Source organism: Megalops cyprinoides, chromosome 16, assembly GCF_013368585.1.
Source record: "Megalops cyprinoides isolate fMegCyp1 chromosome 16, fMegCyp1.pri, whole genome shotgun sequence".
NCBI classification, from domain to species: Eukaryota; Metazoa; Chordata; class Actinopteri; order Elopiformes; family Megalopidae; genus Megalops; species Megalops cyprinoides.
Window position 1 is genome coordinate 20862703 of NC_050598.1, and position 27795 is coordinate 20890497.

The 27795-nt window shown below is 47.6% G+C and overlaps 1 protein-coding gene across 1 annotated transcript in view; it reads left to right on the forward strand.

Moving 5' to 3' along the window:
* Positions 1-27795, forward strand: part of slit3 (slit homolog 3 (Drosophila)) — a 143425-nt gene that overhangs the window by 108762 nt on the left and 6868 nt on the right. The window contains exons 15-32 of the mRNA XM_036548026.1: positions 2077-2227; positions 3624-3698; positions 5032-5175; positions 6800-6943; positions 10787-10950; positions 12691-12823; positions 13957-14025; positions 14319-14390; positions 14587-14658; positions 15568-15639; positions 16380-16543; positions 17120-17244; positions 18918-19015; positions 20164-20303; positions 23602-23695; positions 24016-24153; positions 25081-25321; positions 27048-27178. Of these exons, the coding sequence (XP_036403919.1) occupies positions 2077-2227; positions 3624-3698; positions 5032-5175; positions 6800-6943; positions 10787-10950; positions 12691-12823; positions 13957-14025; positions 14319-14390; positions 14587-14658; positions 15568-15639; positions 16380-16543; positions 17120-17244; positions 18918-19015; positions 20164-20303; positions 23602-23695; positions 24016-24153; positions 25081-25321; positions 27048-27178 (2227 nt within the window). The remainder of the gene's footprint in view (positions 1-2076; positions 2228-3623; positions 3699-5031; positions 5176-6799; positions 6944-10786; positions 10951-12690; positions 12824-13956; positions 14026-14318; positions 14391-14586; positions 14659-15567; positions 15640-16379; positions 16544-17119; positions 17245-18917; positions 19016-20163; positions 20304-23601; positions 23696-24015; positions 24154-25080; positions 25322-27047; positions 27179-27795) is intronic.

Below are 27795 nucleotides of genomic sequence, written 5' to 3' on the forward strand. Positions count from 1 at the left end.
CACACACACACACACACACACACACACGTTGAACAACTCCTCCCCTCCAGAACAGTAACCCAGTGTGACCATGGCAATGCAACGCAGATGTCACCTATCTTCACAAGGTCCAGCCCGATATCCTGGGGCCACATGGAGAATGTGACCTAATGCATTGTGACATAGAAATGGCCTCACATCTCCGTACCTCTCTCTGCCACAGCAGTACCTCCATTACCATAAGTCACTGCTTTATGTCTGGGGTTTCCAGCTCAGAGGGAGCCCAGGGATGTCCCTGACGAACCCTGTGTTTAGCCCTGTTTTTTTTTTTTGGTTTTTAAATTTTCTTTTCCTGTAAGCCGTATCATTGGAGAAAGAGATGTAAGTCACCCTTTGGCTCAGGTCTCGGGGTGATCACAGCTTTGGCTGAGCTGAGGGGAGTGTGGTGGGTTAGTGGCAGTCGAGGCCTCTGGAAAGTAGGCGGCCTGCTCTCAAGTGGCAAGCCTCTCAGGTGAAGACGGGGAAAGGGATGCGATGATCGAAAACAGACGCCCAACACCCCCCCCCCCTTTTCCTCTCCCTCCTGCAACCCATCCCGCCCCTGCGCCAGGGGTGTTGGGAGATTTAGGCAGCTCTGCTCCGGAGCACTGGTCCACTGCCACTGCTTGCTTTGATATTAACCTTGGGTTTCCTAATTGCAGCCTGGGCCTATTCAGTATAGAAACACAATAACAAGCACAGCGGGGGCGGCGCTGGAGAGCGTGTCATTCGTACAGGAGCCTGGCGCAGTGTGTGTGTGTGTGTGTGTGTGTGTGTGTGTGTGTGTGTGTGTGTTCAGAACCTGGGGGCTGGTTCGCCGCTCTTTCTCCTCCCAATGTGTCATTCATTTTTGTTTTTTTTTTTAGGACTGTTTCTCTGTCTGAACTTGTTATCGGGGGTGGCTGCGTAGGGATCAGGGGTGCATTTGTTTCGGGGTTTGGTGGGGGGTTTTGGGGGGGGGGGGGTTCGCAGGGCCTCTGGTGTGCATGGGGGAGGGGGTTTCCTGCAGGCGCGCCCCCCCAGGCCACAGCCCTCGGCCCCGCCCGGCTTCCTGGCTGCTCTGTGTTTTGGCTGCTCCTCTCGCCCTCACTCTTCCTCACTCCGCCTCTGGTGCAGCTGTCTCTTGTGCTTGATCTAACCATGTGCCGCCGCCTACACTCGCCTCACATGGTTCCGTCAAGCACCAGTGACCGCTGGACACTCGCACGCAGCATGGCATTCTGGGATAGCTCTGGGGGTCTTCTCTCCAGTGGTAAGAGAAAATCAAAAGGTGACTGCAAAGAAAAAAAAAAATCAAACAAACACGCACTCAGTATAACAAAAGGATGCTTTTTTCCCCCCTCAATGTGAAGATTCTCACTTTTTTCTGCTTTCGGTGTTACCCTGCTGTCTGGCATCAGAGAAATATTCCTGCAGTAAAGTTGCTCGTGGCAGGTGGGCCAAGCAGCTTGGCTGTTTGCGGGCACGCCAGAGAGGCTCCTAGATCAGTGAAACAGTGTTGGTAAACATGGCCAGCACTGCTAAAGTGTGAAAGGGATGTTATGTGAACCAGACTGATCAAAATCTGCCAGCGCTCCTTGCTATGAAGCAACAGCCTATGGTTTTCTGTCAAAACATATCCTTGCTTTGGTCCTTGGAGAACTGACTTTGGTTTCAACAGCTCGTTTTCTTTATGGTAGAGATGAAAGCGGTGTATAAAACTTAACTGCCTTTAGTATGACTTTCCTGTGATCTTTTTTCCACCGGTCCGCACAAAGAAATATATGCCGCTCTTGTGTTTGTGAGGATGTCTGTGTAAGTGTGTGTGTGTGTGTGTATGTGTGTGTGTGTTTGTGTCTGTGTATGCGTGTGTTTGATTGTGTGTGTGTGTGTGTGTGTGTGTGTCTGTGTGTGTGTGTGTGTGTCTGTGTGTGCGTGTGTTTGATTGTGTGTGTGTGTGTCTGTGTGTGTGTGTGTTCATGTGCACACGTGTGCACCCAGGTTAGTGAGTGTTCGGCGGAAGGGTCGGTTCTGGTCACCTGGTGGTCAGCCCCTCTGCTGTCCTGTCTGTCCCCTCAGGCACAGAGGACTACCGCAGCCGTCTGAGCGGGGAATGCTTCCAGGACCTGGTGTGCCCAGAACGCTGCCGCTGCGAGGGGACGGTGGTGGACTGCTCCAACCTCAAACTCACCCGCATCCCGCCGCACCTGCCCGAGCACACCACTGACCTGTAAGAGCCTCCCTCACGCATTATAATACCACACAACCACATATCCCAGATGACTGCAGCACATCTTCATGCACCTGTATAAACTGTGAACTCAGAACACGGAACTGAGATTCTGTGCTTTTTAGGAAATATCAAAACGTTATGTCTCTTTAGCAAACTAGCCACTCGACTATATTATCTACATAAATCCCTAAATCTTGATTCAGCTAACTGAGGTGCATCTGCACTGCTGTGAAGAAGAAGTGTAACACAGAATGTAAAATCATGTTATTAAAGCTAGAATGAGAACCAACCTTCTAAATGTGTTAGAATGGTTTTCAAATAGAAGCCTGATAACTTACAACAGTGAAGTACAGAAAGTAACATTCCCCCAAGAGACAGTACATGGACATTTAGTTACGGTTACCAAGTGAAGTTCCATGGTAAAAATCTTTACCAGTGCTGTGATCAGATTTGTTTGGGTTCACCTCAGTCTTAATCTGTGCATTCCCCAAGTAAGAACCCCTGCATTCTGAGGCCCCCACTTCCACCCCCACCCCATCACCTGACTGCCAGCGCTGTGCTCAAGGCAGACAAATCTCCAGCTGAGCGATCGCAAACTAATGGCTCCGGCTTCTCCCGGGCTATTAGGCCCTCCACTCCCGCCATCTCCCAGGGCGACGGTAGTTGGGGAAACTTAATGCTGCCCTTCTCTGCTCAGCAGAGGACACGTCAGCCTCCCCACCCCCCCACTTCCCCCCAGCCCCCGGCCCATCACCCATTGGCATCACTCATACGGAGTGTCTCCCCTGGTGTTGGTCCCTGTCAGCAGCCGGCGCTAGGCTAATGTCACTTATTTATAGAGCTTTCTTTCCCAGGAATGCTGTGAACGAGCACTTTGCGTCCGGTTAGCTTTCCCGAGGCGCGCCGCGTCGGGGGAAATTAGGAAAGGTCAAAACTGAGGAGACCCGTTTCGGCTCTCTCATCATTTCAGGGGCGTCTGCTTTTGTCACCTGAGGATTTTTTCAGTCTCAGAGCCCCATTCCGTAAAGCTGCTTTATTTGAAATGATCGCATCCATCCATGTGCGGCAGGTCAGAAACAAGCTGGGATTGGAGTACGGATAACAGTCCCACAGTTCAGCCAGTGAAGGGGGGGGGGGGGGCAGTGACAACACATATTCAGCTATATTTTTCATTAACAAAAGCCACATTTTATTAAGCTTGAACATTAAATCACTTCACAGGGAATGTTATTTTGGTCAATATCCCCCAATGTTTGCCGTCTACTTTTAAGGAAAGAATTAAGCTTCCTGTTTTCAATGTGCCGTGGCTGTCATTGAAGGACTATTAACCTTTATGCCACTCCTCTGTCTCTCTCTCTTTCTCTCTCTCTCTCTCTCTCTCTCACCCCAATAGGCGCCTGAATGACAACGAAATCTCCGTCTTGGAGGCCGCAGGGACTTTTAAGAAGCTCCCAAACCTGCGAAAGATGTATGTTCATATCACATTTCCCTCCATTTCCATTTGAAAGCAGAGGTGCTGAATTGTTCAGCAGGAGCAGGATATCTAGCCAGGAGGTTTATGTCAACAGCTTCATATGCAATAAGCAGTGCCGGCTGGGGGAGAGCGAGCAGGCGAATATTCCATCCGAATGGGACAGAGCACAGCATGATTTAGAGACAGGCAACATTTGTGGCCAGCTATGAGGTTGGAAATGCTAGTCTAGCGCAAAACAAGCGTAGTGATTTATCAAGCATGAAATTGCTCACCATCTAGCAGCATCAAAAAAAGTTATAAATCGGTCACATCTGAACTTCCCCTCACATTTTACAAAAAAGGACAGATTACAATAAAGTTGTACATCATGGTGATGTTGCATTAGACATTGCTTCCTTCCAGGGAAAAAAAAAAACGCACTAGGAAGGCACACATTAACAGTATAGGTGGAGGTGAAGCTGACAGTTTTATCCAAATGGTGGAGATATACTGTATTTTCACACCTAATCCATTCCACCCTTTTTAAACAGAAGGCTTCCTATTAGTATGTCATGTTGTTAAAAGACTTTATTTGGAGTAGTTGAAGAGTTCCCCATATGTGCGAGATATTTCAGATAATTTTAGGATTTTAAGATTCCTCCTCTTTATGATGATAATGGTGATTATTATTGCTGCTGTTGTTGTAGTTGTTACTGTTTATTCTGTTTATAACAATTACTGATATAAGAATTATCCAGATATAATGTTCAAAAACACTGGGACAAACTAATTTTTACACTAATGCTGTTTAATCACCCCATTTGTAAGAATCAAGCAGCCAGCTTGTAAGAAGTATTTTGGAGTTGCTCACAGTATGTAATACCATACTGAGTTGAGTCCAATGGTGCAAAATAAGTCTCTTATCTGGCTTTAAAAAGTAAAAGAAAAAGTTTTCCCAAATGTACTTGTTTTTGACGAATTTGTTTTGCAAGGTTCCCTGTGGGGAGTAAGTTTAAAATAAGATATACTGTGGTAAGGAGAGAAGAGGTAAACTGACCTTGTCAAACCACAGTGGATTGGACCGTACAGTAATTGAGAGCATGATTGGACAGCTGCATATTTGTGTGTTTGGGTGGTTCTGGGGGTGGTGTTCAGAATGAGGAAGACCGTTCAAACGGGATCGTGGGTTGTTCTCTAAAACGAGCATCAAATCTTGAATTGGATGCACCATGCAGTCAAACTGCATATCATGCCAGACTTGGTCCAGACCTTTCCAGCGCTGCTGTCTTCTGAAAACAGCCCAACCATAGGTGCCTTTTGATGGTCACTCTGTGTCCTTTCTCCACAGTAACCTGAGCAACAACAAGCTGCGGGACATCCGAGAGGGGGCGTTCGAAGGGGCAGGCTCAGTCCTGGAACTGCTGCTGACTGGAAACAAGCTGCAGTCCCTACAAGGCCGCATGTTCAAGGGTCTGACCGGCCTCAAGACACTGTGAGTGGAATGAGCTGTTGTAGGACACCGTGCATACGGAGTGCACCTGCAGGGCTTGGATCGGCTGGCTTTTGTGTGCCTTTAGCCTCCTTTTTGTACTTCTCATAAAAAGAAACCTGTACCATATTACTGACACATAAATACGTATACATACACATTCATTTAGCTATATAAACACATTCATACAGTAACATACACACTCACTCTTTCTTTCTCACACAAAGAAACTGCACACTTGCACAGAAATACATATATTTCTTGGAAGCACAAGCATTGTGAGAAACTCTGCAACACCAGAAGGTGCTGTTTATCAGATCCAGGTGCATCATTAGCCACACAAACTGAGTCCAAGGTTCTAAACAACAAATTATAAGGAATTACACTCATTATAAGAAAAGAACAAAAAAAGAAGGCTGTAGCCTCAAAGAGTAATGAACACTTTTGGACAGCCTGATTTTCCTCTAATTAACAGATTTGGAAAGAGGGAAATGCGTAAAATCAAATGAATAGAATCATGGTTCCCCAGTATTGAATTTAGAGGCTTTTAGATCCCAGGAGTATGCTTCTAAATTGAGTTTGCCTGTCTCAGATCCCCAGTTGTCAGAGTTTAATGCTGAATTTGCTGCTTTCACGTTTTCGTCACAGCGAGCTCTGGTTTGCATTTACCAGTTTTCGCAGCGGGTTTGAATCTCTTGATTGTTTTGGCCAGGGCGCCTCGCCATAGTAACCCCCCAACCTCCCCCCATAGCCCCCCGCCACCACTTCCCACCCCCTCTTCCTCTCTCCGCCTGTGTCACAGTGAAGGCGGAGGTGCCTGTATATCGGGCCGATGTGGGAAGATGCAGTCAAAACAGGACAGTCCCTAGAGTCGGCCCCCGCTGCACCCCCTTGGTTACACCATCCCAACCGCTGATGAGTGCTGGCAGTGCACTTTTTCCCTGCTCCCGCACTCCACAGGCCCCCAGGCTGGCCCACAACGCACCCGCTCCAAAACAAACTCCCCGTCCCAGCCAGAACACTTCTAATGACACTAACACTGCACACAAAGAAGCACAGCCTGGCTCCGGTTCCTCCCCGTATGTTGAAATCGGCCCAGTCCATACAGTCTGCCTGGGGACGCGACGTAGAAAATGAAATAAATAGAGCTTTATATAAAACAAATAGAGCAGGAGTCAACCTTAGCCCCACTGGGCGCTCGCAGGGCCCGGCGGGCAAGTAACCCAAGCCCCCCCCCCCCCATTGCTCCACCGCTGCTGGAAGAACTCTCTGCTCTGCAGTCCCCAGTCTCACCCCGCTGTCTGTTTCTCTCATTGCTCTCCCTTTCACACCTCTCCGTGTCTAAGGAGAGAGATGAACACCAGACTCTTGTCCTGCCCTGTCCAAATTACACACTGAAAATGTCTTTGCCCGAGCTACACACGGCGCAGTGATGACTCATGTGGAATAGCGTCTGCAGAGAAGTGAAAGTTTGTCCGACAAATAACAAGTAACTGACTCCTGTTTGCTTACATGGTGTGCTTTCTAACAGCTTTTGGGTATTTTTTTGTTTCTGTGTGTGTGTGTGTGTGTGTGTGTGTGTGTGTGTGTGTGTGTGTGTGTGTGTGTGTGTGTGCGCGCGCTGCAGGATGCTGAGGAGTAACCAGATCAGCTGCGTGGACAACACCACGTTCACAGGGCTGAGCTCTGTGCGCCTGCTGTCCCTTTACGACAACCGAATCTCCACGATCGCACCTGGGGCCTTCACCACACTGCACTCCCTCTCCACCATGTGAGTCTTTGCCTGTGCATCCATCACCCCGCCACTCAACCATCCTCCCATGTTCCCTGTTCCTCCAACACCCCCAAATTCACCACCCTACCAACCGTCATATTCACAATTCCACTAACACCCCCATATTCACCACTTCACCAAACCCCCCATTCACCAAGTCCATCATTTCCCTATTCACCACACCACCAACAACTCAACCTACTTCTTCATTTGCTCCATCCAGGCAATCAGTGCTTCAGCTTTATGATTAACTCGTTCACGACTTCCGCATCCACTTGTTTACGCTAACACATTAGAATACAAAACGATTAAGCAAATGCTTAAGAAAGCATTTAATTTATACACATTGTTGATGTTTAGTCCAAAAGAAGGTGAACTATATTAATAAATGTGCTATCAAGGAAAAGGTGAATGAAGGAAGAGGTGCCAGAGAAAACTCCACACGAGGTTATAAAATGTGCTGCTGTTATCTTGCGTTCATGCCCATTTCAAAAGTGCACGTTGTAAAGTTGTGTGGTCTTTCAGTCTGGCATGCTTAGTCTCTGTTTTAATAACACATTTACGAACATTTATTCAAGCTGGAAGTATAAATGCTGTTCTATTCATATTTTAATGCTTTATTAAACATTTATAACTACACCATATTCTAAAGTGTTACTTCAGATGGTTTGACGTCCATCTCTTGTATGATTTTAAAACCAAAGTCATCTTTATTACCAGGGTTGGGAGGGTATTGTATTCCATATATGTATTCCACTACAGATTACAGAATACTTGCCCTAAAATGTAATTTGTAACGTATTCTGTTACATTACTCAAGGTAAGTAATGTAATCTAAATACTTTGGATTACTTTCTGAACACTGTGTTTTTAATTTTTAACAGTTTTTTAAAGAGTGTTCATCCAACTAAGGTTCTGAACGGTTATTTTTAGAATGTTCACTTAGCATTGTTGTGACTAACATTTGGCATCCCCATGTTAAGTCTATGGGCATATCATCGCAGTTTCCTCAGAATTGTAAATGTTAATTCAAAAACTGTACATTGCATGAAAACATGAGTTAGAAAAAGCACAAGCCACCCTAAATACATTGTGAGTGAGAAAGGAGTAGCTTAACAATTTAATGTATAATATGCGTAGTGTAAAATTGTTGGAGTAATCGCAGTTTTGAACATGTGAAATTTCACTTGTTTTGTCACTGTATTTAGTCCTTCACTATTTAGCTTTAATACTATACCTACTAGCCTACTAGCTAGCTGAATAGCTAATCCAGTGCAGCCAAAGATAGCTAGCTACCAGTCAATATTAGCTTAAATAGTGAAAAAAAGAACTTACTTCAAGATGCTTCTTCAGGTTAGAGGTCGACTTTTTTGATAGCAGTTTGGTTGCTGGCAAACACAGCTTGCATTGTACTGTTGTACTGCATTGTACATGACATCCATGCGTTACGCTGGTTGCTTCTCACTCTCCATTCTGTCTTGTGAGTCAGGCAGGCTGCGCGCTTTTTTCTTCCTTTTTTTCATGAGGGGCATATGGGAGATACACCCCGGAGTTGCCTATCATTGGATAGATTTTCAAACTGAATAAACATTAAATGAAAAAAAAGTAAATTAAATTAATTGAAAAAAATTCAATGCAATCCCTTAAGTAATCTAAATATTTTTAAAATGTAACTGTAATTTGACCATCAATTTAAATGGTAACTGTAACGGAATACAGTTACTCATATTTTGTATTTTAAATACTTAACGCCGTTAAATGTATTCCGTTACTCCTCAACCCTGCTTATTACTTATTAGCTGCGAATTTGAATTGTGGGAATATATACGTGTGAGAAAGGATGAATGCACCTGCTCTGAGTGGTGTGTGTCACCATTGCTGCTAAAGCAGCCTTTAAACTGGCCAGGCCCAATCAGAGACAGCCTGGCTCGACCTGCAGAGCGCTCAGCGTGTCCCAGACACACCCTGTTCCCCAGGGCTGAAGCTCACAGGCTCCTCCATTGTGCAGCGTGCGGTGTGGTCGCGGAAGCAGCTGCAGAGGCCGCGTGTGCACGGTGTGCGGGACCACATCACTCTGGGAGGAGCAGCCCGTCACTCTCTCCGTCCTCTCCCTCTCTGTCTCGCTCCCCCTTTCTCGCTCTCTCTCTCTCTCTCTGCCCCTGCAGAAGATGCGGCCTTGCGGCCCCCGCCAGCTCTTTAATTACCCTGCGGCTGACAGAGCCGGATCTGCTCCAGCGGCGGGCTGGCTAAAAATACCGCACAGGACTCTGGGATCAGGGAGCAGCTGCGCTGGGGCAGAAGCGAGCGCAGCCGCCGGGCTGGGCAAACTCGCTCCCTCCGCCTAAATTAGAGCCGCCGACGAGTGTTTCCGGCGGGCGGAAAGCCGCCAGGCTCGGGGAGCAGCCAGGACGGGGGATATTTTGCAGATGAAGATTTGCGATTATCACAAAAAAAAAAAATGTGTCGTTATTTTTTTTCCTGTCTGAAAATTTTGCGCTTATTATTACATTTATCCAGGAAATTCTTGGTACTCGCGAGGCTTTCTGTATTGTTTACCGTGTCTGCCTGCCTTGAAGGAATAAAGAGTGGAGACTTTTTTAATGAATAATTATATGGACACATTGTTTATGGAAAAATATGCAGGGATAATTAAAAGCAAACACATTCGGTGGGAGAGGTTTAATAGGTGGCGGTCTCTTTGAGCTGTCAGGCTGCATTGCAAGTGCATTTTAAGGTCAGTGTAGTTAATTAATCCACTCTGTAGGGTGTAATATAACAGGGAAAAGTAATCTACTAAACAGCTTTAGTGCTCTGTTCCCCAGTCCCCTAAACACTGCCTGTAGTTTTATCAATCTCCCATTACCAGCGGCCTGCTATATGCAGTGACTTAGCCGTCCTGTGTCCCTCTGATGCATTCCTTATGCCCGGGCAGTTTTTTGAGTCCGTCTGTATGCGGTGCACCTGTTTACTTTTTCAGCTCTTTTTTCAGAAGTGCTTCAGCTAAAGTGCTCTGTGCAAACTTGAGTCCAGTCTCAGAGCCCAAGCATCAGCATGCTGTGTTTGATCAGGGCAAGTGAAAGGTTGATATAAGAGACTTTGGGGTTGTCTCACCTTCCACTATGAGATGGTTTCATTTTTTAAAGCGTAAGCAAGTTTTAATGCTGCAGTATTTGTGCTTTGAAGCACAAATGCTGTGGTCTATACCATCATGGCACGCAGCCCAGTTCCTTTGATTCTTTGAATCAGTATTGATATATAAGGATATATAATGTAATTATGCAGTAATACATTTCATATAAGTTATACAGTTTTAATGTTGTCTAATAAAGTATTGTAGTATTAAATTACATATGACTGACAATTCTGTTAATGTTAAACTATAATTTTTAATAAGTAGTTCTGTTGTATTAAAGCTCTTATTTCATAGATTTTTCTAGATCTAATACTGACAGGTAATAGAACCCAAACATGTCTCGCATTGACGTTTCACTAATATTGGTCGGGAGTACTGACAGACATTTAGGCTATGAAACCAAGGTGTCTCTGCCTGCTTGTGCTGAATTTAGTTAGGAAGTGATTCTCACCGCTCTTCTGAGCTCTGACTCTGTCTCTGAAGCCCTCTATAGCTGTCGTTAGCAGCCCTGTGGCTCGAGGGTCAGTCATGTGGTCATCTGTGGATGGCTTTGTGTGTGGTCCCCGTCTCCAGGCGACACGCTTTTCCTTCTATATGTGGAATTAGTAACGCGCAACGGCAGCCAAATACTGGCCTGAAAAAGCAGCAGTTGAGTGACTAGATTACAGCGCAGTGACAGCCCTCTCTTTCCTTCCCTCTCCTCTCAGCAACCTCCTGTCCAACCCTTACACATGTGACTGTCACCTGGCCTGGCTGGGCCTGTGGCTGAAGAAGACCCGCGTGGTGAGCGGGAACCCACGCTGCCAGAAGCCGGCCTTCCTCAAGGAGATTCCCATCCAGGACGTGGCCATGCCCGACTTCACCTGTGACGGTACGGCTGTCCCTCCCCGGCAACCTCCCATTCCAGGACCCCCCGAATTATAACACTGAGCTGTGGACCATAGGTTCACGGGTACAAACCCAAACTTTTGCAAAAGTACCACCTTAGTGACTTGTGCAACACGCCATCATCACAACACCCCTTGCAGATTCATTTGAAATCATACTGGGCAAAACGAGCTGTGGGATCAGCTGATTACATTACTTTACATTATTGCCATTTAGCAGATGTACTAATCCAGAGTGATATACATACAGTAGATTTTTTTAATCCATTTGCTATCCATTTCGATGGATATTTACTTTGCAATTGGGCAACTGGGGGTTAAGTACCTTGCCCAAGGGTACAACAGCAGTGCCCTAGCAGGGAATCAAACCAGCAACCTTTTGGTTACCTCTGCGTTACACTGCTGATTCTACCCACCACTTCAGACCTGGCCTCCTCCTCCTGTCTCCTCAGCCACATCCTCAGCCATGGTCCCCACACCTCCCTGCCTCTCTGTCATGGTGCCTTTGACACAGGATATGGGCCAAATGAGAGGGCTTGAGGAAGGCACCAGGAGCTCCAGGAAACACTGGGACAAGCAGCTAGGGCATTATCTCACTCCTGTCTCGGTTTTATGGGAAGGCGGCCGTTTCCTCCATAGGCGCTGGAGGAACTGGAGGCTCATGACTGCGCCGTAAATTTTTACTACGTAAAGGAAATGCGGTTTGGCTTCTGTCTGGCCGGTCCCTCGCTCTCAGCCAGGCCATGAGCGAGATGCGGGAGAGGGATACGTCTAATGTAGCACAGCTTTCGCTCAGCTGAAGGACTTTTGGGGATATCTCAGAAGGGAAAAAAACATGCTCTAAAATAGACAGCAGGAGTATTTTCAGAGTCTGTAGCAGTCCGAATGAGAACCATTGGTCTCCGTTACAAAGCGGCAAGGAATACTCTGTGCTGTGTCCGATCCGGTCGATTTGGTTCGCTGTCAAGTGGTACGAGAGCCGCAAGGTTGGGCCATTTTCCTCCTCTTCCATCAAGGCCCAAAACGCTGTAGCAACAAGGATATAGCTCCCTCCCTATTTTTGGTCATCTGAAATTGCACGTAAGTTGTAGGGGGAAAAAAAACCTCATTTGATTTACAGGAAGGCATTTGCAGGAGTTCCGAGCTTTAAGTGCTCCAATCAGCTTTGTAAAAAAACAGTCACTGGCAGCTGCCCCCACCCACCTCCCCTGGGCCTGTCCACAGCAGGGCCCTGCCGATCCAGACACATCGCCTGTTATTGTTGGACCGGGCCCTAGACTTCATTACATCCCATTAATGTCTTAATTCACTGTTTCTTTTTAATCTCCGAAGCAATTCAAATCTTTGCAGATATCATCTCTCCGGCTTTAGATGAAAGCCCGTCATGAAGGAGGCAGTGTGCACTGCTCAAGGGGAAATGGAGAAACTTTCTTGCCAAGAACAATATTTTGTACATGATCTTTAACTTCTGTTTGTTGGATTTTTTATTGTGATTATAGTTTTTTTTTTTCGGTCATAATTGCGAAATTCCTCTGGCAGCTGGGAGGTATTGGCTGCAGACATCTGATCCTCTGGTGGCGGCCATTTAGATTCATTAATGCAGTGATCTTTCAAAGGCGCAGAGTAAGTTTTCGAGGCGCTTGCCAGGGATACAGCTACTGATTATTCTGCTGGTCTGTCACACCTGCTGTACGGGTTCTCTCTTTTTCTGGTGCGCCCTGCAGGAACTGAGGAGAACAGCTGCCTGCCGGTCCCACGCTGCCCGGAGTCCTGCACGTGCTCGGATACCGTGGTGCGCTGCAGCAACCGGGGTCTGCGTTCGCTGCCCAAGGGCATACCCAAGGACACCACGGAGCTGTGAGTGCCCGCCTCCGTCCCCTCAGCGCCCTGTCCGCCGTGCCCGTCCCCAGCCGGCCACACCGCTGCTGGTTCTCTGCCTGGCTGAACGATCAGAAACCCTGTGGGGTGGCCTACCTGTCTGAGTTAAACGCGTGCAATGGCTGGACAGCCTGAGCTACATGGAAAACAAATAACTCAACGATGTGTTCACCCGCAAAACAAGTAAAGGTCACAGCTCCATCTCCTCATTGAGACTACTGCAAAAAGAAAACTGAAATGAATTAAAATTACGTAAGTACTTGGGGGGTACCTGTCTCAGGTGGCCTTTTACCTCACAGGACCCCTTTGATGCAGCTCTGGGTCTCTCCCTGAGCACCGCAGAGCTGTCTGCCATGTGGCCAGAGGACACAGAGAGGGCACACGGAGCTAGCCAAGCAGCAGCAGCAGCAGCACATGGCAGCATTAGCTCAAAACAAGAGCCGCTGACATCTGGCGTAGCGAGAGACAGAGAGAGAGACAGAGGCGGAGAAGGATAAGGAGTGAGGGACAGAGACAGAGAGAGAACAGAGTATTTAAAAATAAAATCAGAAGCACAAAAACATTGCAGTATATTATCCTTAGCTAAACCACTTATAGTATGATTTATTGGCATCAATATTAGTACATGGATGTCTAAATTAAAATTCTAAATATGTACAGTACTTCTATTTTCGTTGCTGTGTTTTGGGGCCATTTGAATATTTTCATGTCGCTTTGTCTGTACTGGTGATTATAGCTGCAACCCCATGATTGTTGTCTGCTCTTTAACTAATTGTGACCTCAACAGCCTGTTTTTAATTAACATGTGGTTCAGCTAAATGAAAGGCTGCAGTGTTTCTCCCAGCAACCCGCGGTGTGTGAGATATCCCATTGGGGACAGTGCACTGCAGGATGATGGGAAACAGGAAGTGTGCGTGCATGTGTGGTCTCTGTGTCTATGTCTATGTCTGTGTCTATGTCTGTGTGTGTGTCTCTGTGTGTGTGTGTGTGTGTGTGTGTGTGTGTGTGTGTGTGTGTGTGTGTGTGTGTGTGTATGTGTGTGTGTGAGAGAGAGAGAGAGAGAGAGAGAGAGATACAGAGAGAGTTAAAGACCTGTGGGTGTTTTGTTTCAGGTACCTGGAAGGGAACCTCCTGACATCTGTGCCAAAGGAACTGTCCAGTCTGAAACAGCTCTCGCTGGTGTATGTACTGTGCATATATCTCTTAGTTTAGAACTGAGAAGTCAGCATCATTGTGTTTTGTTTTTTCTACGTGTTTACACCTTGTCAAGACATAACTGACTGTGTATTAAGTATTCGTAAATACAGATTTCTTTTTGGTTAACTGTCTCTGTCCTGTACCCAGCCAGTGGTGTAAACATTCATCTCAAGGCAAGCAGTTGTCCCGAAAGACAGTGACTGTCCAGTGTAGTTTTGTCAAAGTGAGCCTGAACAAATGCCACCGAGTGATAAGTTGTGTCTCTCTGATCACACAGAGACCTCAGCAACAACAGCATCAGCTCACTGGCCCCTATGACCTTCAGCAACATGACTCAGCTTTCCACTCTGTAAGTTACCATGACAACAAGACAGGTCACATCCAGCAGCGCAAATAAAATTGACATATTAATAGAATTGATTTCTCTGCTCGAGGTTCATCACCGTTAAAACCGCTGTTATACCCGCTCTGCATACACTTCCAAGTTTTCTTAAAATATGATCGTCTCCTTTTCTTTTTTTTTTTCTTTCTTCTTTCCCTGGTAGCATCCTGAGCTACAACCAGATCCGCTGCATCCCGGTGCACGCCTTCGACGGACTCAAGTCCCTGCGCCTGCTGTAAGCTCCCCGCTCCCTCTGTCCGGCACACCTCTGTGATGAATGGGCCCTCTGCCTGCCCGCCTCCACGCCATCCATCTTCCCAGTCTGCGCAAAGCCTCCAAAACAACTTCAGATAAATAAAACATAAAAAACTCGGGCAGAACACGTTCTCTGGGCCTTAAAGATAGAGCTGAGAACAGTCCTTATTAACGTGAATCGGAGCTGACTGCTGGAACATAACCACACGCCTGGGGTTGGGCTTGAAATGCACTTTTGGCCTGTGTGGACCCCACTTGTTCCGACACAGAGAGAGAAATCATCTGTAACTTCTTGTGTAAAGATTCTCACCTGGCTAAAATCTCCCCAGCATGCTTAGGAGCTCTGTTTAGCAGCACTTCACAGCAATGGTTGTTATAGGAGTTAAGCGCCTCTAAGAAATCTGTCCTCTTTACCCCTGGCTCACAGTAGGCATGGGCAGTTTCTAGTGAGCCATCATTGTCACTTGTTCATTACCCATAATCCCTTGGGAAGCCTGCAGCAGGCGTTCTGAAGCTCCTGGCTCAGTCTGAGTGTTGTTGGTCCCTGAGTCGACTGTTGACACTGAAACCCCTGTTGCTGGGTGGCTGAGCCTGGGGGTTGAGTGACAGAGGAGCCAGTTTACAGTGCTGGCACTTAGCTTTTTTTTATTTTGGGGGGGATGTTGGTGGGAGAGTTGAGTTTGAATGAATACTGAAATAACTCAAGTGGAGACAGTGTGTCCATTGCGTTCACATGGACTAGCTTCACAGGGTGCGTGATGTTAAAGGTTGGTCTGGTGATCTCTGCCTTTGTGCTCAGGCAACAATGAGAACACTTGATATCTTTCATTGGTTACAAGCTCAAGCCTGGTTTTATTCTTTCTCTCTCTGTCTTTTTTCCCTCCCCCAGAACTCTCCACGGAAACGACCTTTCAACCATACCAGAGGGAGCCTTCAGCCATTTGACATCTCTGTCTCATTTGTGAGTGTGAAAGAAGGCAGCAGGGGCAAGGATTCCCCATTAATAACAGGCTTTAAACTTCACACAGAGACTAATATGATGTACAGAGGTTTAAGGTTCTCTTCTTTCTATTTTATGAAACCTGAAGTGAGGTCGTCTGAAAGTACCAAAGAGCCTTGTTGTACTCTGTACAGAGGGAGTGGGCCCCACAGGAAATCTTTACACGTTTTATTACAGCAAAAAGGCATTCATCACGTGGGCTTATTGATTTTTTTCCCTTTCTGTCACTGGTTATAAGCACAGCGACAGTGGCTGGGGTGTTCTGCACTGAGGGGACAGTCACAAAGCCCCTTCTCACTTTAATTTCTCTGAAAGAGAAATAAAGATCCTCTGTCTCTCTCAGAGAGAGATGCTGGAAAGTTTAAATGGTTTATAGCATGGCTGGAAGAAAAGCCTTTGGGTTGCTGGGAACTGTGTGTGTGTCAGTGTGAGTGTTTGTGTGTGTGTGTGTGTGTGTGTGTGTGTGTGTGTGTGTGTGTTGCATATGGACATGACTGTGTAGGTCTGTGGGTACATATACATATGAGTGTGTGAATGTATGTCTGTGTCTGTGCATATAGTATGAGCATGGACATGTGCATGTGTGTGTGTATGCATGTGTATGTGTGTATTTGTGTGCGTATGTGTGTGTACATGTGAGTGTGTAGGTGCGTGTATGTGTGCATAAATGTGTGTGTTAACTCCCCCGTCCTGTGATGTAGGGCTCTGGGTGCTAACCCTCTCTACTGTAACTGTGACCTGCGCTGGCTCTCCCTGTGGGTGAAGGCTGGATTCAAGGAGCCAGGCATCGCCCGCTGCACAGGCCCCCCCGACATGGCCGACCGCTTGCTGCTCACAACCCCCCTCAACCGCTTCCAGTGCAAGGGTAAGCATCACAGACTGCCTGCCTCCCTCCTCCGTTCTCTTCCTTCCTAGCTGTTGCTCTCCCTTTCTGTCTCTCTCATTCTCTCTGCCTCTCAGTCTCTCTCTCCCTTCCCCTCTCTCTGCCTCTCTTCATAAAGGAGGAGAGGGCCAGCTGCCAGATATTTCAGCCCTCTGCAACCACAGATGCCAATTAACACTGATCTAGGATTTATCCTAGATTAAAGCAGATTAAGGTTTTTTAAATGTGGATAAGTAGTGTCTTAAAATAGGTAGTGGGAGTGAGAGTGAGGGGAAAGGCCTGTATGAACCACAGTCTCTCTTGGTCTCTCTGTTTCTCTCTCTCTCACACACACACACATTCTCTCTTTCTCTCTCTCTCTGTCTGTCTCTCTCTCCCTCTCTCTCTCTCTCTCTCTCTCTCTCTCTCTCTCTCTCTCCACACTCGAGTTATGCGGACTTTTCTCTTTCTCTGTCACACCCACATACACACACACACACACACTCTCCCTCCCTTTTTCCTCTCACTCTCACTCTCTTCCATCTCTCTCTGATTCCTCTCCCTCTGCATTTCTCCCAGGTCCTGTGGACTTGAGTTTAATGTCCAAGTGTGCTCCCTGCCTGGCCAACCCCTGTCAGAATAATGGCACCTGTGTCAGTGATGTGAGTGGAACCTACCAGTGCACCTGTCCGTTTGGCTACAAGGTGAGACCAGCTGTGGTGTACGGAGGCCTCTCCTTCTTCTATTCAGTAGCTCAATCTTGTGTCATTAGAAATATGTACAAGGTCCAATAAATGCAATATGAATATCAGTATAAAAGTATTCCAGGGTGGGCTGACAGAGACTGCTCAGGTCCAGCACATGAATTTTATCAACTCGATTTATTGTCCTGTCTAGGGTAATTAGATGTATTAGTGGTTTCTGTTCTGTGTTGTGATGTCATAGGCGTGTGTGTTCTAACACATTGCTCTACTGAACAGTAAACGAGGAGGAAATTAGATCAGTTAATTCCTGAGAAATGAGCATGTGAGCCAGTGAGTCAGTACGAATAATGACTACAGTACAGTGATCAGGGAAAGACATTGAAATTCAGTGCAGGGCCGCTAATGTTGCCCCAGACATCAGCATTTTCAGATGCCTCCCCTCCTGTTTACTAAGAGGGTGTGTGTGGCGCGCCAAGCCGCCCTTCCTCGACCTCTGCCCTGGCCTCTCCAGTCCGATTGTCAGCCTTTTGTTTAGTTATGGGATTCCTGTCAGCGCCCCACTCCAGAGAAACAGATAAGAGCTTAACCTTTAGCCTGCCAGGGAGACAGAACCGTAGGCCTCTCTTTTTAATTAAAATCCCCACTCCCGAGAACCGCCTCTCTGTGCCCTGCCCTCACTCTAAGTAAGATACCTGGCATGGTGTGTGTGTAGGTGCGCTTCCCTGTGTTCCATTGTGTGTGTGTGTGTGTGCGCGTGTGTGTGTGTGTGTGTGTGTTTAAGTGCGTGTGAGTGCTTTTGTGTGTGCATCTGTGAGCATGTGAGTCTAAGCGTATATACATGTACATGTGTTTGTGGTTGTGCAGGTTAGTGTAAGTCAGTGTGAATGTGTGTGTGCGCATGTACACGTGACTGTGTAGGTGTGTGTGTACATGTATATGTGAGTGTGCAGATGTGTGACTTTGTCTGTGCATACAGTATGTGTGTGGGCATGTGCATGTGTGTGTTTGTGTGCATATGTCTGTGTGTGTGTGTTAACTCCCCTGTTTCCTCTGTGTAGGTTTATGTTTTCTTTTGTGTGTGCATATGGGTGTTTGTGTGTGTATGTGTGTGTGTGTGTGTGTGTGTGTGTACACCACACTGAGGGATCTCTGGAGCCTCTCTGTGCTCCTGTGATGCTTCCTGTTGGGAGAGGTGGCCAGCCGGCCTTGTGAAAGCTGCTCTCAGCCTCCGCTGGGCTCGGATTAATTAAAATGTGTGAGAAGAATCAAATGGAAGGCTGGAGCATGAAAACAAGCAGTCGAGTGGCAGCTTTGATCAGAGGAAGTCTACGTGACAGCGGCAAGAGCCTTTGTGTAAATGAAAAACGGGCCACAGAGCAACAGCCCCTGCGTGTGAAAGGCAATACGGGTACATGAGAGAACTTCTAATAAAAGTTATTTAGCTGTTATTTGAGCAGCCAGGATGCTGGAACAGAAAACAAAGGAGGGCATCAAGAGTTCACATGGGAGAATGCATTTTCACTGCGGCTGACTGCCTTCTGTGGCACTCAAGTGTACAAGGCCTATCGCTCTCTCCCCCCCGCCATTTCTGCTACTGTGTGACCCTGAAAGCGAGCCATCCAGATGGTTCCGTGCCTGTAACGCCGGGTGACACAGCTGTCTCTCCCACTCAGGGGCGGAACTGCGAGATCGCCATCAACGCCTGCATCAGCTTCCCCTGTGCCAACGGCGGGACCTGTCACCTGCTGCCCGGGCAGGAAGACCAGTTCAGGTACCCGTTTTTCTGATTCGGCAGATGGGCAGAGGGTGACGAGGTCACGAAATCGCTCAGCTGTGAAGTCCGCCCGTACGTCCTCCGCGCCACCCAATAAAGTTGAACACATCATCGTGCCTTTTTGTGGTGAAATGCCACTGGGTGTATCCGTGCAAATTTTAAGAATGATAACTTAATCAAACTGAAGAATAATTGTGTTGTAAAACTTTGTAAACTTGTCTGGCCAACCATTGAAACCTGGTCATGTAGCGCTTCTAATATTGTTGACTCTGATATTGTTGTGTTGTACTCTACCTTACTTGTAAGTTCCTTTGGATAAAAGTGTCTGCAAAATGAATAAATGTAAATGTAAATGTAAACTTTGGTGTTCGACAAAATACACACTGTTTGTGAACTGACAGTGAGAACAAGGTTGAGCCCCATTGGCTGGGGGGTTTCAGCATTAATGCACCCTCCTCCCGAATCCCTGGCACTGGGCCACCCACGGCATCATCCTGCCGCCAGTGTGGCACGGGCGTGGGCGCCGGGCACAGCCGAGTGGCCCAACGGGGGCGGGTGAGATAAGTGTTACTGGTCTCCCCTGCCGCTCGTCCGAGAAAGAGGCGGGCTTTTATCAAACGCCTCTCTCCCTTTGAAGCCCTGGCCACCGCTTCCACAACGGCTGTGGAACGGCCGTCTGGTTCCTTTAAGCGCTTGCACAGAGCCTCGGGGGGGGGGGGAAGGGAGCGAGGGGGCTGAAAACACGGGGGCCTCCTTCGGGTGTCGACCCCAGAAAGAATGACGTCCAATCAGCTCTGGCTTGCAGCGAGGCTGTCATTCAAGTTGCTTTTTTTTCCCTATTGATCTTTTCTCGGCGTACCATATTACTAAAACAGATAAAGGTTTTTCAATAAGACACATGCTGCTCAGTAATGAGACGCAGTTAGATCATGGTGTTTAAAGGCCAAACCATGAAACATGAAAGAGAAGCTGATGATTGTCTGGCTCCAATTGGTATAAAAAACTGACAGTGCCATTTGGTGAAACTCCCATTGACTAAGTGGTAACAAGAATCACCTTCTGCCCAGCCTTGTGTGCCTGTCCTCTTCAGCGGTGTCTACACTATAGTGGTGTTTACACATCGTATTGTATTCTCTCTCCTCCAGCTGTGCATGCCCGCCCGGGTTCGAGGGTCCGCGCTGCGAGGTGAACCCGGACGACTGTGAGGACAACGACTGCGAGAACAACTCCACCTGCGTGGACGGCATCAACAACTACACCTGCCTCTGCCCCCCCAACTACACAGGTCAGTAAAGGCCACTTCAGCCAGGACCCATCCCCTCTACAGACCCACAACCACACCCACACGTTAGGACCTCACGACATACATTCAAACTACAACCGGAAAACACACCATTATCACATCCATATAAAGCAACCTCCCTTGTGGTCTCCACAACAGTCTGAGGTATTGTAATGCAGTAGTCTTTGTGTCCAGTGCGATGTGGTTGGAATCTTTTGGAACTTCATTTTGATAGCCTGTCAGCTTTTCTAGAATTTGGGGGACATCTACTCGGTCATCCAGCCTGCCCTTTCTTCTCTCCAGTACAGTGTGCTCCACCCAACAGCCACACCCACTCTTCAGGTCTAATAAAGCTTTCCCTCTGCTGAAGAGGGCTGCCAGACAGGCCATGCCCAAGGAGCTAAAACGTGACAGTCCTATTGCAGCATCACGCCCCTGTTCTGTGTTAACAAAACAAAGATGGAGGGGTGGTTGTGGAATCATGTTTCAGCCAGAAAGTCCCTCTGCGCCACGAGCAGGAATAACTAGCTGAAAAGTGAGTTTGACAGGAGGGCTGACTCGGCACTTTTCCTAAAGCGGCGTTTTCCCACCGCGAGGCTGCCAAGCGGCAGAGTCGTTCTCGCTTGCTGCATGGCCCAGGATGGGCACCTCCTCAGCAGGGCAGGCGAGAGGACGCAGAAACAGCTGGCAGATCCAGACCCTGTCATTACCGCTGCACGCCTAATTGTAGGCCGCGCCGCTGAGCATCCCAGCCTCCCTGGAACCGGACAGGAGCGGAGAGCGCGCCGCGAGGCCTGGCGCGGCGAAGGGCCACCAGCCCGCCACACACAGCTGCCCCCGCGCGGGCACGTGGGCCTGGGGGACGGCCACGCCGCACAAAGCAGCCCTGTGAACTGGAGCCCGCAGCCCGGCTCCAGGGGAAGTCCGCAGGCCAACCCGGCAATTAGGGTTCCTTTAAACTAACTGTTTTTATTCGCCCGCCCCCCTCGCCCCAAAGCTGTGTTTGCGCTGGGTTTAAAAAAAGAATGGGCCTGAGCGCCACAGGACGAGCGTAGAGGGAGGAGACACAAAGAGAGAGAGCTAGGAAGAGTGAGTGAAACATTGAGAGAGGGAGAGAAAGAGTGTACGAGAGAGGCAGGGAGAGAGAGAGAGGCGGAGCAGGAGAGAGACAGCGTGAGAGAGAGGATGGCTTGATGACAGCGTAGTCATAGGGACGGAGCTTCGCCTGCCTCATGTGACCTCTTGGCATAGGCTCTGGGAACAGGCTGAAGGAAGAGGACAGGGCATGTTACTGTCCTACAGCAGCATGGGCACCGGGAGCCGTGGACAGCCACCAAGGTCTCTGAGCTCCTCAGCTAATAGCTTGCGCTCACCAGCCTCTCCGCATCCATCCAGCGTACTCTATATACCCCTGTCTCTGATCCCCGGCTGATCGCTGCACTCAGAATGGCATCTGTCTGACAAGGCACGGCTCTTCTGCTGGAGCTAGAGTGGCAGTAGATGTGGTCCACTCTGCCTGGGGCCTGCACTCAGGCATCACTTGAGTGGCTATGAAAGGTCAGACGCGAGACAGGCTGGGCTCTCTGGTCATCAGCGGTTTGAGGAGATGACATTTCCAAAGCTTTTCTCTCTCCTCACTTCCCAAACTGCCAAATGTAACATGCCGGGAAAAGGTCAGTCTGCCTATATCCCTCCTTTGTGTTTACGCAAAGACCTTGATGTGATGTCCAGAATGATACCATGTAATAATAATACAGGATAAATCGTTTACAATCTATATTGCTTACATTTTGTGCTGAAAAATGTATTCTAATCTTCCATCTCATCCTACCTGTGTTTATTTGGCTAATAGCTCTGCCAGTCATGAACATTTAGCTGCAGCCTTGGTCGGGTTAAGGAAACGATTAGTTTGAAAGGGTAAGATACCTACAGGAAATACCAAAAAAACACGATTAAACCGGATTAATTTTCCAGAATGGCTTGGCCGAGTTTACCTAGGTGAGTCAAAGTGAATGACTCTGGCAGCAGATGGAAGCCTTTCAGAGGCTGTCCGCTGCAGTGCTCCGTATGCGCTCTGCTGGCCCATAATGCCGTGTGCCTGGAGGAGCCGTGCAGGAGACTCTGTTGCTAGTCTGGAACTGAGCCTGTGAGAGTCTGGCTCAGGCCCAGCAACATGGTCCCAGATCTACGCTAACAGGTGGACAGTTTATTAAACATGGGCAGGCTATGATTGAGTGGACTCCCTTGGGCCCCACAGAACATTGTATTATATGTAGATTTAATACTGTAAATGCGTGTATGCCAAGTTTAGGAGGCTGGTATTCAAAATGTGAAAATTAGTTCCATAGGACCTTCAAGCAGTATAAGCACAACATGGCTGAACTGTGAATAGAGGGAAAGCCTCACTGGTATTGGGAGTTATGATGAATGTTTCCTGTGCCTAACCAAAGGATCTCAAAAGGAAAACCTCTCCCATTTTACTGCATGTCTGGAAATATGCCTGATGTTTTTATCATGCAATTATTGCAACCTCCTTTCCATAAATACATAAAGTTATGACACCAGCATTATTCACATAATATCTCCTTTTGCAAATATGGCCTATTGACTTCACCATATAAGTGGAGTCCGTTTCACTTTGGCACTGCTGCAGCTTTGAGAAGTGTAGACTTTTTTGAATGATCTTAAATAATGGTGTTTAATTCATAAGTATCAGTGTCCCAATTAGGCTACAAATTTAACAATGATTCAGCAGTTTTATTGTAATTTTCTTTTTCTAATGTGTCTGCAGTGCATACAAGTTTCCTACTCTCCATTTTGTCATAGCTACTGCTCTCATACCACTTTTATACTGTTAAAAATATAGTCCCACTGTTTTCTTTAAGCTCATGTTGGACAAATTACAAGCGACTGCGGTCACATTGCTATAACTTCATGGGTGTAGCTGACCAGTGCATACTGCACTGTCTCAGCCTAATTCCCCTTCAGTAATGCCATACAGACTTACGTATATCGTATATATATTACATTCCTGTATTCCTGGGCCTCGGTGATATGGCTGTCACTTTACATTTGGGCATGTATCATCACATATATAATTACACTAAGGTGAAACTAACTTAGTATTTCAGTGAGCGCTGCAAGAAGACTTTGTCCCAAAAAACAACACAAAAAGACATAAAGAGTGTGTGGAGGTGTCTCAGTACTCCGTTGGCGAGTTCGGCCAGGAGGTGTGGTTGAAAGGTAGACTGGGACATGCCGCTCATGTCTCTAGCGTTTGAACGTCTTTGTGTTTCTGCAGGGGACCTGTGTGAGGAGGTGATTGATAACTGCGCACAGGGCTTTGACCCCTGTCAGCACGACGCAAAGTGCATCCCCCTCACCAAAGGGTACAGGTGAGTCCCGGCTCTGCCAGGAGGGGAGCTCACCTGGGCTCCTCAGGGATCATGACCCAAAGGGATTAACGCATCAGGGTCTCCCAAGAAAGCCAGCTCAAACGACTATGAGTCTCACTCTTTTTTAAACGGTTCTTTAAAAACCAAAACCAAGGGCCTATTTATGAAAGGTTAAAAATGGGATAGGAAATACACAGTTTTACAACAGTTATTTGTGTGATAAACTGTATAAGCAGAACTTAAAATAAAGTGTGAGTGTTATATGGACTTTGTAGGTAGGTTAAGATGGACCTTTTTTGAATGTGATTTGTGTTTCACAGGTGTGAGTGCTTGCCAGGCTATGTGGGCCAGCGCTGCGAGCAGGACTACAATGACTGCCTGGAGAACAAGTGCCAGCATGGGGCACAGTGCGTGGACGCCATCAATGGCTACACCTGTGTCTGCAAGGAGGGCTTCAGGTGAGCCAGCACCTACCTGCACTGCTAGCCCACACTTGGCAATGACAGCAACATCCTTGATCGGGACGCAACCCCCAGCCATGGACAGAGATTCAAAGAGAGCCACCCAGGTCCGGGGAAATCACAGATGAGGCAGAGAATGCCAACTTAGTGTCTGCTGAGTCATCGGCAAAAGATTCTCAGAGCACCCACCTTCAGTGCTCAGTGGGTCCACGTGCCAGACCACAGCAGCCAGCATTCACCGCCTGTAAACAAGCAGAGGACTGAAAAGACACGCTCCTGCTCTGTTTGTTTTGTCATTTTGTTAAGTGTACGTGATCTGAATGGCTCCCACTCCTCCCCCATTGCCTCCAAATGCTGGGTGTTCACCGGGACACAAAGAACGTGGCGCTTTATTGTTAAGTGTGTAAAGAGAAAAGACGCGTGGTGCGAGCGGCAGAGTGTGTCCGCGGTATTGAGTGAGGGGGAGGTCCCTGCAGATACATGAGCACAGGCCATTGGGAAAGTGGAGGAGGGGTGCACTGGAGCGTCTCAATGCCGAAAGGCATCCATTCCTTCAGTAAGCTTTTCTTTTTCTCTAAAGGGATATTATCGGATCGAATGTTAATCAAAACTGTATGAAAAGGGAGAGAACTCCATAAAACTCAGTGGCTGCTCCAAAAACTGCAAATTAAGTAGAAATAAACTGCTATTGTATCACACACATTCTGCAAATGTTCAGTGAGTGAAATAAAGTTTAAAATAGTTCATTCCGATGAAGGGCTGCAGTATTCTCAGTGTTTAATTGTCTTGTTTGTTGTATTTTAACAGAGTTTAGGTCATATGCTTCTCAGGTGTAATCTCTCTGTGAAGCAGGTAATTGAATGTCTTCCCATGATGCTCAGTGGTACCTTAATTAATCCAGCTGCTTTGGTGTCTGTGTTCCAGCGGTCTTTTCTGTGAGAGTCCCCCTCCCATGATCCTCCTTCAGACCAGCCCATGTGACCAGTCGGACTGCCAGAATGGGGCGCAGTGCCTGGTGGTGGCAGGGGAGCCCGTGTGCCGCTGTCTGCCAGGGTTTTTCGGGAACAAGTGCCACAAGATCGTGACCGTCCACTTCCTGGGAAAGGAGGCGTACATTGAGCTCCCGGGAGCCAAGATCCGTCCCTCTGCCCACATCTCCCTCCAGGTACCAGCCGACGCTCACTGTATCAGGCATATATGCTGGAGTCATGTCCTTGTAGCCCATAGGCTACACAGGCGCCTCATACACTTCAATGTCATGTCAACAGTCCAGAGTTTGAATTTGTGACCTCCTATCCCAGACACAAAAACTGTGACCCATGGTGACCCCTGGTTCCCCATGGAGACAGTCTGCATGTCAACACTGGGGCCACATTAGGTCTTTACTGGTTCCCCCCTTCCTGACCAGAGGGGTGGAGAGAGGCAGGGCACCACATGAACTTTGACCCCTACTGAAAGAGTTGGGCCATCTGTCCAGAACAAATATGAATGGTAGTGAAGGAAGGCACAATGATGGCGTTTAAGCTGAGCGCTTGGTTCTCTTGTGAAGTTTCCCCACACTTTGAGCTCATGGAGTCAGCAGACCAGGTATATTGCCATTCTAAGCATACAGTTCCAGAAAGCTTAGATTTGCTGATCGCACCATTTATCAATCCTTAAAGGACCTGGTTGATGAAGTAAGAAGAGAAGTACAATTCTGGCTCGTAGGGAACAGAGGGCGATATCTGTCAAGGGTGAAGAGCTGAGGACATGAATGAGAAAACAGCCGGCACACTTTGGCAGGAACTGAGCTATTATGCGAGCTGTAAGCTGACCCCACTCTGGCATTATTTTAAAACCAGAGTGTATTTTTCCCCTTTGTGAGGGGGGTAGCGATATTTCCTGGAAGAAATGAGCAAGTTTTTCTTCTCTCCCTGGGGGGGGCCGTGTTGCTCCTGTCACCAGCGCTGTGTCGTCAGAGCCACCACAGGCACCGTGACATTATTAGAATGTCACCTTTTGTCCACCAGCGTGAATAATACGTCTCCGGAGGATATATATTATGGTAATAGAACGTCACTGTGGCCGTTATCGGTGCAGTCAGTAGAAATGAGTCATGAGTGGATTGCATCTTGGCCACAAATGAGCTGATCTCCTCATTTACACGGAGAGAGCACGGTAATGTTAATTAAAAAAAGGGGGGGGGATTAATAACAGCATGGTCATTCTCTCCCTCCACGCAGAGGTGATGCATTGACTTTGAATACTACATGGAGGCAAACCAAAGCACTGGCAGCGATGGGCACCACTTGAGTGCATCATGTGTGTAGTGCATGCACTGTGTAGCATAGCAGTCAAAATGTGAATTTCAATTATGTTCTAATAGTTTGATCTCCAACTCCCCGTGCTTTGCTGATAGCTGAAAAAGGGTCTCCCACCCACCTTTTAAAATATTCTGACTCTCATTTTTCCGCTGTAAGGCCACATGTTGCATGCACGTTAAACCAGGCATATCAAAGCCAGCGCTCAACTCTACTGGGTATCATTTGGAGCCGAAAACAGCCTCTAACACTTCGTAAATCCCCCCTCATTCAATGCTGCGGCTCTCACAGCGTGTCTGGACAGCCGACCAACAGCCCGTTAACTGGTGACCTGTCTCGTAGGACTGACCCGCCGCCAAGCGTTAAGCAGTTCACACCACAGCCCCTTGTGTCACTCGCTTCCACCTGTTAGAGGGATTACATCTACTGAACGTGAACTACAACCACCTTCTCCCAGCACTGCTGCAGCAATCACATAGATGCATAAAACGTTGATGGGACGTTTTGCATTAGCCATATACAGTTGCCACAGGTATTGCATTCTCAATCCTCTCTGGTCCTCATGGTTGCTATTCCCCCTCCCTCCAACAGGTGGCAACGGACAAGGACAATGGCATTCTGCTGTACAAAGATGACAACGATCCCCTGGCGCTGGAGCTGTACCAGGGCCACATTCGCCTCATCTACGACATTGCCAACTACCCTCCGACGACTGTCTACAGGTCAGGATACGCACACCAAAGGCACAGCCTCACGCAGTGTCTGAATCTTTTTAATATAACTAGCAACATGCAGAGTCAAAGACAAAGCTTCTTCCTACAGTATAGCATAGTGGCAGTGTAGCACAGTGGTAAGGAGCAGAGCAGGGCTTGGGCAAGAAACTTAACCTAGAATTGCCACAGTAAATATCCAGCTGTATAAATGGATAACATGGTAAAAACTGTAATCTAAGTAAGTCACTCTGGATAAGAGCATCTGCTAAATGACAATAATGTAATGTAATGTACACTTCTCCAAACTAACCTAAGGCTATCACAGGATACGGGCACATGCACATACACCTTACTCACCCTATTTTATTGGAAAATAACAATCAAAACAATCACTGTTTCTGACCATTAATGTGCAAAAACAAACCTTTTGTTTATTTCCAGTAGAGCACGGTACAAAGTGATGTTTGGTTAATTACTCATTCTGAAAGGCTGCCCCCCCCCCCCTCCCGGTAAGGAGCACAGGGAAAAAAATGTGAGATTTCAAGTCAAGGTGACCACAGACCCTGCCTCCACCAGATCTGTTCCCATCGATCCAGCCATCCGTCACTATGCTATCCTCTGTGCAA